Genomic DNA, 12,640 nt, shown 5'->3' with positions numbered 1-12,640 from the left:
CTCATATATTAAAGAATTTCATAAGTCAGGCCAATTTGACGTGAATAAACCCCAGTAATTGTGTTTTCTCTTAGACAGGTAAACTAAGGGAGTTATGGTCAAAACAGTTCATCTCCTTTACAGCCTGTGTGACCTCGAGGGAGTCTCTTAGCATCTCTATGCCTCTATTTTTCATTTGGGAAGTGATAATACTAAATCTCCTGCCAACAAGTCAATCCTAACTCATTCCATAAGGCAGAGAAAAGCTCTCCCATAGGGCTTCCAAGGCTGTGATCTTTACAGGACCAGACTCCCATGCCTTTCTCCCATGGAGAGGCTGGTGGCTTGAAACAGCCATTATTATTTTTAGACTTTTGAAGCAGCTGAGTGTTTCACCACTGCACCTCCAGGGCTTATAAGCATAGTAGGTTGAGTTACCAAACACATGCATAGAGTTGAAATAGTGCCTAAACATATTTATTCCACAAATGTTGTTATTCTTAGCTAGTTTTATTTTCTTTTCTTCTGAATATTTTAAAATACCCAATCATTTTGTGTAAAAATAAAAATGAATAGTAAGAACAACTTCTTTAGAGAAAAGAATTGTTAAGTGCCGTCGAGTTGTAGGTGACTCATAGCAACCCTATGAAGGAGCATCCTCAACACTTGTGTGACTTTCATCCTTTCTCCAGGTTCATAGGGTTTCTGGAGGCAAGCTATTATGGAAGTGGATGCCATTCCTCCTTCCAAGCTTGTTTTAATTGGGAAGCCCCACTAAACACTGTCCACCATGGGTGACCATTAACACATTCGACATGCCAGTGTCACAGTGTTCAGCTTCACAGCAACCACAAGTTACCTCTGTATGGCAAGTGAACACACCAGGGCTATATGACCTAGAAGAATGTTTAAAGAAAACCCATAAAAAAAACAGGTCTGTAGTCTTTTTACTTATTTGGTACTGTCTTCCAAGAAGGGAGCTCTGGTGGCTTAGTGATAGGAGTTGTACTGACAACTTAAAGGCAGGTGGCTTAAATCCACTGGTTACTTCACAGGAGAAAGATGGATATTTCTCCTCCCATGTGATTTATAGCCTCTGGAAACCTGCCAGAGAGTCAGTGGTGAGTCAGTTCCAACTTGACAAAACATGAGCACAGCATCCTATAAGGAAATTCTAATGGTACAGACCACAGGATGTTACACTGCTAGCCCAAAGGTGGTGCTTCCAAATGGTGGTTTCGATCCACAAATAATTCTCTGAGTGAAAGATGGACGGTCTCCTTCTGTGCACTTTGTAACCACTGAAAACCTACTGGTCAGTTACGAATCTGCTCATACTTAACAGCAATGACTTCAGTTTTAATCTTCGAAAGTTCTGACTCCTGGTAGTCCTCTATAGAGATCTATAGATCTTTATAGGAGAGACTGCCCATCTTTCTCCTAAGAACAAATTGTGGACTTTCAGTTTGTAGTCCTACATGTGGTTCACTGTGCCAGCAGAGTGCCTTAGTCAGGGAATGGTGGTGGTGTAGTGTGTTGTGCTGCTAACCAAAGGCCATTTATCTCTGGTGGTTCTAATGACCACTCTGTGGGGAAAAGATGAGCAGTTTCCTCCTGTTAAGAGTTACAGCCTTGAGCGCCCACTGGAGGGTCACAATTATGAGTCAGCATCAACTCAATAGCAGCGGGTTAAGGGCTTTGGTTTATTTTTCACTTTATCCTTCAAAGGAAGTACCAAGGGAATGCTCAGCTGCTACCTGAAATGGAAATCTTAGCAGTTCAGCTTCATCCAGAAGCTCCTTGGAAGAAAGGTCTGGTGATCTACTTTTGTAAAATCAACCACTAAAGACCATGTGAAGCACATTTCTACCCTGACACATCTGGTGTCACTTGAGTCAAAATTGGCTCAACATCAAATATATATATTTCCAAAATATCTGCTACCTGAAGGTCTTTCCTTTGCTTGCCTGAGAAGAGTAGTGGCACGTACTGAACTTTGGAGCACATGTTCTCCAAACTGAACACTGAAGGCTCATTTTATGTTCAGCACCAGACTCTCAGTGCATTGAGTGCATCACCTTATAATTCTTCTTTGAGGTAAGTCTCGGGGTGTGATTGCTGCTTTGATGAGACCGAGGTGAACACCACACATTTTTCCCTTCACAGCCACTACAGTCCTTATCCCTGGCTGACTCAAAACTCAAGACTGAGGTCACCATCATCATCAATGCCCTGGGGAGCAACACCTCTCTCACGAAGGTGGACATCAGTGGAAACGCAATGGGGGACATGGGAGCAAAGATGCTGGCCAAGGCCCTGCAGATCAACACCAAACTCAGGTATGCAGAAGGGACCCTGTACCCTTCCTTCTTAGGAAAGCTTTGCAGATACTCATTCCAACAGTAAACATTGAAGAGCTGGGTGTTGCCAACTGAAGCTGAGTCTGGACTTCCCATGCAGCATATAAGAAGGAAATACGATTATAGATCTTTTTGGTTCCCTAATTTAGGTACTGTGCTCACTTCAGACCTTTGTTTTAATGTATTTCCACTGTGAAGCAAAACCTGACACTCTGCATGTTCCTGTTTGCTGCCTCCCTCACAGGAGCATGGATGGCTGACTTGCATGTAGGTAATGACAGTGGTTTTTTGGGCTGTTTAAGCAGCACTGAATGAGCAAAGCCAGCAAGTGTTGAGTAATGATGGTGGCAAGAGGTTGCACATGCTTGGTTGCGAGCCTGTTAAGAATGTAATTGTGACCCCCAAAAGTATGTGTGGGAATGGATTGTCTTTGTTATGTTGAGATAAGATTAGTGTAGGGGATGTCTTGAGTCAGTCTCTCTTTTTTTTTTTTTTTTTTTTTTTTGAGATAGAAAAGAGATTAAATAAGCAAGGGGAAGAAACAGAGATGGAGATAAATAGATATTCAGTCACATGAACACCACCAAGGTGGAAACTCCTTTAAAGGAAAGAGGAATCTACCTTGAGAGCTAATGTAGAGAGAAATCCTTCTCTAAGAGGTGGCGTCCTTTTATCCTTCTAAACTGTAGAGAAATAATTTTTTTTGTTTAAGCCACCCCAGGTTACAAGATAATTAAGTAACTAAGAAAGAGTCCAGGCTCTTATCTTTCATTTGCTATCCTAGTACCAGGAGGCTACAAGTAACCCTCTAATTCAAAAGCAATTTTTTTACAGTCCAGGAGTCTGGGGAATGAAAAGTTAATTCCCATTGCTCCCCAAGCTCTTTGCAGATAGCCCTTGCATAAGATGGAGTCTGAATTTTCGGTCAAAACTAGAGCCAGATGCCAAAAAGTACAGCGATTCCATTGAAGGTTAGCATGCATATCAAGATGATCATGGAGATTAAGAAGAGGAAAGGAGTATTGATGTTAAGACTTGGATCATGCAAGTAAAGGTTATTTCATGTCAGAGTTAATTGACAAGTCCTAAAAATACCTTTGAAGTATATCCATACTGGAGGAATCCTTTTCTTCAAAATAGAAATAAGCAGCCTTCATTTAATAGTAATGGACATTTTATCAGCCAAGTGAATGAAGGTTCCCAAGGTTGCTAATCACACAACATGAGGACAGTGATGAAAACATAGAGAAAAAGACAAGACTCTGCTGAGTTATTTAGAATGGAAAAGAGCTTAGTACTTGAAGTGCTTTCTTTTCTTCAGTATCTCTTAAAAACGGCTTCAGCTTCAGACTTGTGTGCTAGAATACTATTGGGAGAGTATCAGACAAATTTGACTTTAGAATTTTCTGGTTAGTAAATCATTATATAATAATGTAATGGCAAGTTAACGTGTCTCTAAGTGCAGCTTTTTCTATACTTCTCAAGTTAGTAAATGGAAGAATATAATATTAGCTGAAGTGCTCATCTTTACTTTGTCTGAGATAAACATTAACCCTTACTCATATAATGCCATTTTACAGAACAACCTAGACAGTGTCACCTTTAGGTGATGTATAGTACATGGAAGAATTGTCTTCTTCATTCCTAAGTGTCTGACTACTTATGTGATTTGATTTTCAAACAGAACTGTAATTTGGGATAAGAACAACATCACTGCTCAAGGCTTTCAAGATATAGCTGTGGCTATGGAAAAGTAAGTTTTAAGTAGGATTTCTTTCTGGAAACATACAGAAGTACCAGTGTTGTCTGTGTTATATGAGGAGTCAGTAGATTGGGAATGAGGAGGTGGGGTCTGAGGGTGATGTACTGCTCTCCAGTCATGGGACCTTGGAAAAGAATGAATTTCTTCTGTTGTGAAGTTCATTTGTAAAAAGGGGGCTAGAAATGCCTGTTTGCTAATGAGTCTGTGCCATACTGAAGATTAATAGGGATCAGTGGAAGAATCCAGTGTGGTGGCGGCCTCCCCTCTGGTCTCACAATCTGTTTTCATGGGCCTAGTTTTTCTGCTCATCATGGCACCTTCAAATCCCATTCATTGTAAGACTAAGGCTGAGATCCAGAATGTAAAATTGAAATTGAGTAATGGTAAGCTCAGGGCTATATTATATTGTCATAAACGACTTTCTGTTACCACAGTAACTAAAGTCAGCAATTATTATTTATTGTTCAATTTACTTTCTTCATGTTTTCAAAAAGCCATAAAAGAAAGGAGAAGCTATAATATAGTTAGTTTATGCGAGATAATAATAATAGGAATATGATTCTTAGTTTTCCAATTTACATATTGTATTATGTAAAAACAGAAATGGTCAATGCAAATGTCAAGCTTTAATAAGAAAGTATGAAATTAAAAAATATATTATAAATATGTAATATATATGTATGTGTTTTTATGTGTGTGTTTGTGTGTGCAAATATAAGTATGCATAGATAGATAAACATAATTTCAGAAATATATTTATTAAGATTATTCTAGTGATCACCTTTATTGGTAAATTTCTCTTTTAATGTCTCAAATACCTAGGAAGGACAAGGCAATATTCAGAGAAGACAAATGAAACACAACCAACTTCCCCCACTCCAGTGTAGATCAGAAAGCTCATGCCAGAATTCATTTAAAAAACAATGACTTATTAATCAGAATAATAGCACTAGTAAATCATTTAAGAGTCTGGTTAACATCAAAGCACAATCTTTGCAGTTACTAGAGTTTAGGTGGTTAGCTGAAAATTTTAATTTGAAGTAAAACAAATAATACTGTAGTGTTAAGTGCAGTGCCAATCCCTGCGTACTATTGTTTCCTGAAAAAGTAGTATGAAATGTATAGTTTGCTAAATCTCAGTAAGCATCAAATAAGGAGTATACCTCATTTACTTTTATGTTTTTTTAAAATTTTTATTAAATTTTATTAATTTTAATGAACATTTACAGAGATTTTGGATTTCCATTCATTCACTGTTGCACTACTTTCTCTAACACCCCACCCCCACCCCACTTACTTTTGTTTGTTTGAGCCTGCATAGAAGCCATTTTCCTGGGGCAGCAGAAGTGTTCATTATTTTGTGTATTCCTAGGTTTTCCTTATACTTAAGATCTCCCAGGAGGAGCTTCTGTGTCCAGCAGGGTGCTATGAACAGGACTCTCTAGTCCAGGCATTTTAGGACCTTCGTTTTTATTCCCAGCTATCTCACCAATAAGTCTATGATCTTTCTGAAACCATCTCACTTCTCTGATTCATTCTTCTTTCAAAGTGTGAATGAAAAGGTGTATTATCCTTAAGTGCCTTTTAGTTTCTAAACCATGTTAGAAGGTCCAGTCTCCCAGAGGACACTTAGTCCCCAAAACCACTTCTCCCAGGAATCGTCTCTGACTGGAGACATATGTGTTTTGCCTCAGAACCCCTGGATGGAAGGGAACACATACTTCTAAATGGCTGTATGCTGGTAATGATGGCATAGTTCCTAGCCTGAAAGTGGTGGTAAACCACCAGCCAAGACTCAGGAAGCTGAGAGTATGCATAGCCAATTCACAGAATTTCCAAACTGTTAATGTGGCTCTAAATAAAATTTTGTTTAAATAAATTATGCTAATCTGGACTAAAAAAACAAAAAAACACCAAACCAAACCAAACAAAAAACACCGAAACCAAAAAACCCTACTGAGATGCTAGTGGATTGAAATCACCATAGTGGTGCCACCTTTGGGTTAGTCACACAACCAGAGCACCCTGGCTGTTTTATAAAAGAAAACTCATAGCTACGGACTCTAGCAGGTCAGAGCCAAAGGCCAGAGTCTAGATTTACTTTTTCCTCACAGGAATAGCCTTGCATTTTTGTGTCTAATGAGCTAGTAAGGTGAAAAGTGGTAAGGTGGTTTATGAACACAAGGCCCTGAATGTTCCATTTGGTGTATAGAGCCTGGTGGTCTAGGTGTGCATCTTAAATGCAAACTGAAAGGATTCACAGAGGTCAGTGGTCTTTAGCTGATAGAATAGTCTTTCCTGGCAGTTTTTTCTACAGATAGTACACTTATTTATTTAACAAAACCAAGAGACTGAGCAGATTATTCTTTTTTGGATGTTAAAAGGACTTGTTTGAGAAGGAAAGATTTGGGCTTTGTTTTCTCTGTTACCAGTCTGAGTCTGCTTAGCACTTGTAATCACTGTGTGATTGAGGTATATTCAGATTTGTTGGATGTCAAGATACAAGGAGTGAGTTGATGCTGGGCTCTTTTTCTTGACTTGGTTCTGCTTTTTCTAGTCTTTTTAACTCCAGTGTAAAGATTCTGCCCTAAATGCAATCCACAATTTAAAACAGAGCAATAGTATTCTATTTCTCATTAATCCAAGCCCTTTTACAAAACCAGCACAATTCTCATGGCACTATACATGTGGATATTGAAGTACACTGACCCTGCAGTCTAGGAGCCCAAGCTGATCTAATGATTTAGAATTCTCTACTCTTAGAAAGCAACTTCTTTTTTTAATTGCTGAATTAAGACAGTTGTAAGAAGTTATTTTTAAATAAACATTTTATGTTCTCCTTTCATCTAGGAACTACACATTGAGATTTATGCCAATTCCTATGTATGATGCTTCTCAAGCCCTAAAAACAAACCCAGAAAAAACAGAAGAGGCTCTGCAGAAGGTATTAACGTATTAGTTGTAATCATTTTCAAATTTGAATTGAACTGTGCTAATAAGAATTCTGAATGTATGAACAATGCTTTGTCTTTTGCATATCTTTTTTCATATTCTTTTGTACTCTTATGATCATGACTGGTATAATGTATGCCTGAGGGTGGAATAAAATAAGAAAGACTAAAATATGCCAGATATAAGTAGAATAAAATGGCATTCTTAACAACATTATCATGCCAGAACTTAAGCATAAGTAATTTTCCAGTCATTTCTTGGAGCATGTGGGTAAAATTAATGTCCACTCGTATAACCTCTTTCAAATGGGTAAAATTTTGCATTCATTCTCACCAATAAATTTTGGTTTTCAGGCTTCCCCTCTACAACTTTTGTCCATAAACAAATATAAATACATACCCATTCTCACTTTCTCCTGGCAAACCCATAGATAATGGATCTCAACCACCCACGAGTTCATGCCTTTGAGCCCACTATTTGTGTCCTAGTGGGTGCTGAAAGCTTGCCTTGTGAGTTATTCTCTCAGTCTCCCTTGTCTTCATCTTTCTCTCTCTATGGTAGCTTTCTGTCTGTTCTTCACTCACGCTCAGTCATTGCCACCCAGTCAAAGCAGACTCACTGCTGACCTTCCAATGGGTTTTCTGCAGCTGTAAATCACACAAAAAGAGATTGGCCATCTTTTCCCCACAGAATTGAGTTAGCAGTGCAACTTCCTATGTATTGTATATACCACCAGAGCTCCCTTTTTCTATTCTTAGACGTGCTCCAAAATATCTCTTCCAAAGAATCTAGACTGCTGCTTACAAAGTTCACTGTTGTTATATGCCATTGACTTGGAACTGACTCATAGCTCTCCCTTCAGAAGGCTTATAGAAACTGTAAATTGCATAGGAGGAGATTGTCCATCTTTTTTCCATGGAGGAGCTGGTGGATTTGAACCACCTGCCTTTGAGTTGGCAATGCAACTCTTACCACTAAGCTGCCAGAACTTAGTATTCTCTGTTATAATCAACAGCCTTTGAAATCTTCCTACGTCCATTCCACTCTTCATCTGCTTTCTTAAGCTTCACTTTCCCAGCAGTCAATCAACCAACCAACATAAATTCTACAGCACAAATTTCCAAATTAGTTCTCTTTTTCATTCTTATGTTGCAAGAAGGGGCCAGTCCTTGGAGAAGAGCATCATACTTGGAAGGGTGGAGGGACAGAAAAAGAGAGGAAGACCATTAATGAGATGGATTGATTCAGTGACAGGGGTAATGAGGGTAGGTGTGTCAGATACAGTAAAGGTGGCACAGGATAAGAGCAGGTTTTAGGGCTTTTGTACATGGGGTTACTATGAGTCCTAAGTGACTTGATGGCACATAACAACAACAGCAATGTAGGTACGTTAGTTTAAACCCCATTATCTCTCAACCAGGATTATTGCCACATCCTCCCTAGCTAGCATCTACCCATTCTTTCTGCCTTCCATGCTGCTTGCAGAAGTAATAGCTTCTATGGTAATTCCAAACAGACTAAAACTTTCAGTCTATGCATCATCAGTGGTGGCTTTCAGGATAAAGCCTGAGTTCAACACAACATAAAACTCTTCCAGCTTCATCTCTTACCACCCCTTCCTCTTCATTTTGCTCTACCCAAAGTTGTCCATAGCAAGTAACGCTGCTACTAACCTACAGGCTATGCTTCTTCAGGGGCTCAAATCCACTAGTGGTTCTGAAGGAAAAAGACAGTCAGAGAGTCTCTTCCTGTAATGATTCACAGCCTCAGAAACCCAGTGGAGGGCTGCTATGATTCAGAATCAACTCAGTAGCAATGAGCGAGGGAACTTGTTAGAAGTGTAGACCCATAGGCATGAGCACTGCAGATAGAATACAGCTATTTGTGTTTTAACAAACTTTCCTAATGTAAAGCTTGAGAATGAATTCTGTGGTCTAGACCGTGTCTGTTGGTTTTAAATCAAGTACAAGAGAAGAAAGGCTTCACTGAGTCATCTTCCATACCAGTTGGTTCTTTCTCTCCCCCCCATTTTTATTAATTTTAATAAACATTTACAGAGATTTTGGATTTCCATTCATTCATTGCTGCACTTTTCTCCCTGCCCACCCCTCCCCACCCGTCCGCTCCTCTCTTTGAAAGCAAAAAGAAAAAGAAAAAAAAATTCCTTCATTGGTATACAATCCCCCCATCCCCCCCACCGCCCACACCGAGTACACTTCTCTATGCAGCCTTAATTCTGGACTCCTGTGATAACCATAATACTCAATCATATATCACCTCTAAAGTGTTCTTTCCCTCACCCGTTTCAATACAGTATACATAATTTATCCAGTTTTTTCTCAGTCTTACCCCAACCCTGATGTCAGTCCCATTCTACAACAGTGGTACCATGCAGTATTTGTCCCTTTGTGACTGAGATATTTCACTCAGCATAGTGTCCTCCAAGGTCACCCATTTTTTTAAATTTTATTTTATTATTATTTTTTGTGCATGTACCATCAAATCAGATCTGACTGGTACAGGAGGAAATTGTCCCTCCTTCTCTGGCACAGCATCTGGTGAATTTGAACCATGTACCTCTGGGATTGCAGTACAGCTTCTTGCCACTAGGCCACCAAGGGTCACCCATTTTGAATAATATTACATTGAGTTCCTTGTTTTTTCAATGCAGCATAGTATTCCATTGTGTGAATATACCACAGATTCTCTGTCCATTCGTTTGTTGATGGGCACCTAGGTTGCTTCCAGATCTTTGCTATTGTAAACAAACCTGCGATAAACATGGGTGTGCATATATCTGCTTGGATGGCAGTTATGGTCTCTGGGGTATATTCCCAGTAGTGGGATTGCCGGGTCAAATTGTATCTCTATTTGCAACTTTTTGAGAATGCACCACACCACTTTCCACAACGGTTGCACCATTTTACACTCCCACCAACAGTGAATAAGAGTTCCAGTTTCTCCACAACCTCGCCAGCATTTGTTGCTTGCTGTTGTTTTTAAACATAATGCTGTTAAATTTTGCTATTTTGACGGGGTGAGATGATATCTTATAGTTGTTTTAATTTGCATCTCTCTTAGAGCTAGGGATTTTGAACATTTCTTCATGTGCTTGTTGGCCATCTGAATGTCTTCTTTGGTGAAGTGCCTGTTCATATCCTGTGCCCATTTTTAAATTGGATTATTTATTTTTTTGTGGTGCTCAAGTATTTTATAAATTCCAGATATAACTCCCTTATCTGACATGTCATTCCCAAAGACTTTTTCCCAGTCTGTGACTTCTCTTTTTACCCTATTGGAGAACAATTGGTTGTTCTTAAGAGTTCCTCTCTCTGCACAGTGAGCTGCTTGAAGGAAGAGCCTATACCTTTTTTTTTTTTTTTTTGTAAACTCCCCTGAACCAACAGTTTGCCTGACATACATGCTTAGGTACTCCATATACATTTACTAAATTAAAAAAAAAAAACAAACCAAAAATTGTATGATTTGAGGTTCTGCTTTCATGTGGCAAGAGGCATTCAAGGTTTGAAGTCATAAATTCTTACTTCAAATCTTGAGCCTCCAACTCTGTAACCATTAATAAATGACTTGGTATGGATTTAGCTGTGTGTCTCAAAAATATATGATGAATACCTGGCTTTTGTACCTATGGATGGGATCCTGTTGGAAAAAGCTTTCTTTTGTTATGCTAATGGAGACTTCATTAGCATAGCTTGCTGCAGAGGGTCAAGAACTGCAGCCTTCAGTATGGATTGAGGCTCAATGTCAAGAAGACAAAGATTCTCACCACTGGACCAATTGGCAGCATCAGGATGGATGGATGGTGAAGAGATTGAGATTGTTAACAACTTTAGTCTGCTTGGCTCCACGGTCAGCACTCTTGGTACCAGCAGCCAGGAAATAAAAAAACATATTGCAATGGGAAAGTCTGCTCTTAGGGACCTCTCCCTAAAGTACTCCCAAAGTACTGAAGAGCAGTGGTGTCACTCTGGAGACTAAGGTGTGTTTGATACATGCTATGGTTTTTGCAATCAGTTGTTATGCATCAGAGAGTTGGACAATGACTAGGAAGGATAGAAGGAGAATTGATGCCTTTGAGCTGTGGTGCTGGAGAAGAGTATTGAATGTACCCTGGACTGCCAAGAAAACAAACAGATTCATCCTGGAGAGGGTTAAATCAGGCTGCTCCTTGGAGGCAAGGATTCTGGGGCTTTGTCTGACATTCTTTGGACATGATGTAAGGAGGGACAGGTCCTTGGAGAGGGACATCATGCTTGGGAGGGTGGAGGGGTGGTGCAAGAGGGGAAGACCCCCTATAAGGTGGATTGATTCAGTGACCAGAGTAATTGGGATGGGTGTGTCAGAGGCAGTGCGATTGGCACAGGATAGAGCAGTGTTTAGGGCTGTTCTACATAGGGTCGCTATGAGTCACAGGTGACTCAACGGCACATAACAGCAACAACAACAGTGGAGAATTGCCAGTGTAATTGTTGTTAGCTAGCTGCCATCCATTAGACTTTGACTCAAAGTGACCCTAAGAGCAGCAGATCAGAACCTAGCCTTATCTTACACCAGCCTCAGGATGTCCAACGTACTCAAGTCCATTGTTTAGTTACTGTCAGTTGTGAATTTGAATCACTAACCCTTTAGTCAGCAGCCTTACACACTGAACACTGTGCCACTAGGGCTCCTTTAAGGTGTCTTCAGAGGAAAGAATTAGGAATACCTTAAGACACTACTTGTGAAACAGTACATTGTTATTAGAAAGTTGTTATGTGCCATCGAGTTGGTAATGACCCACAGCAAGCCTATCAGTACCCGTCCCCGCCCTGTACCATCCTCCTCCTCTCTGTTACATGTGAGCCCATTGTTAGAGTCGCTGTGTCAGTCCTTCTCATTGGATTGACAGATGGTCTCTATTTCTCCAACCCTCCACCTTTCCCTGCTTGATGTCTTATTTTAAGGACTGGCCCCACCTGATGATATGCCCAAATTATGTGAGATCAAGTTTCACCATCCCTGCCTCCAAGGAAGTACTTTCTCCAAGACATATTTGTTTGTTCTTTCGCTAGTGCATGGGATGTTCAGTACTCTTCTCCAACACCACTACTTAAAGGTATCAGTTACTGTTTTATCATTCTTATTCATTGTACAACTTTCAGATGCATAGCAAGTAATTGAAAAGACCAAACACTCTTTAAATATTTTATTCTAAATCTACTTAAGAAGTAGACTTAGAATAATTATAAAACATATTCAGAGCTATTCATTCATAGCTGTTAATTAAGAGCTATCAAGTGAGAAGCAACTTATAGCCCTTCAGTGGGTTTTCAGAAGCTGTAAATTACACTGAAGGAGATAGCACAACTTTCTATCTTGGAGCAGCTGGTAGATTTGAACCACCTGCCTTTGCATTGCCAGCACACCACTTTACCAGAAATACAGCTATGACTGGAAGAGGTCTATATTTGTTCCCATCCCAAAGAAGGGCGACCCAACTGAGTGTGGAAACTACAGAACAATATCATTGATTTCACATGCAAGCAAGATTCTACTGAAGATTATCCAAAAACGACTGGAAGAGTAC

General features: G+C 39.7%; 1 protein-coding gene across 2 annotated transcripts in view; it reads left to right on the top strand.

The window, feature by feature from the left end:
* Nucleotides 1–12,640, top strand: part of LRRC16A (leucine rich repeat containing 16A) — a 495,675-nt gene that overhangs the window by 324,740 nt on the left and 158,295 nt on the right. For both annotated transcript variants that reach the window (XM_006888644.1, XM_006888643.1), the window contains exons 21-23: nucleotides 2,146–2,318; nucleotides 4,024–4,092; nucleotides 6,952–7,045. In XM_006888644.1, the coding sequence (XP_006888706.1) occupies nucleotides 2,146–2,318; nucleotides 4,024–4,092; nucleotides 6,952–7,045 (336 nt within the window). The remainder of the gene's footprint in view (nucleotides 1–2,145; nucleotides 2,319–4,023; nucleotides 4,093–6,951; nucleotides 7,046–12,640) is intronic.

Source organism: Elephantulus edwardii, unplaced genomic scaffold, assembly GCF_000299155.1.
Source record: "Elephantulus edwardii isolate Elephantulus edwardi_28Jun2011 unplaced genomic scaffold, EleEdw1.0 scaffold00070, whole genome shotgun sequence".
Taxonomy (NCBI): Eukaryota; Metazoa; Chordata; class Mammalia; order Macroscelidea; family Macroscelididae; genus Elephantulus; species Elephantulus edwardii.
Note: the sequence above shows the minus strand (reverse complement) of the source record. Positions and strands in the feature narration are given on the sequence as shown.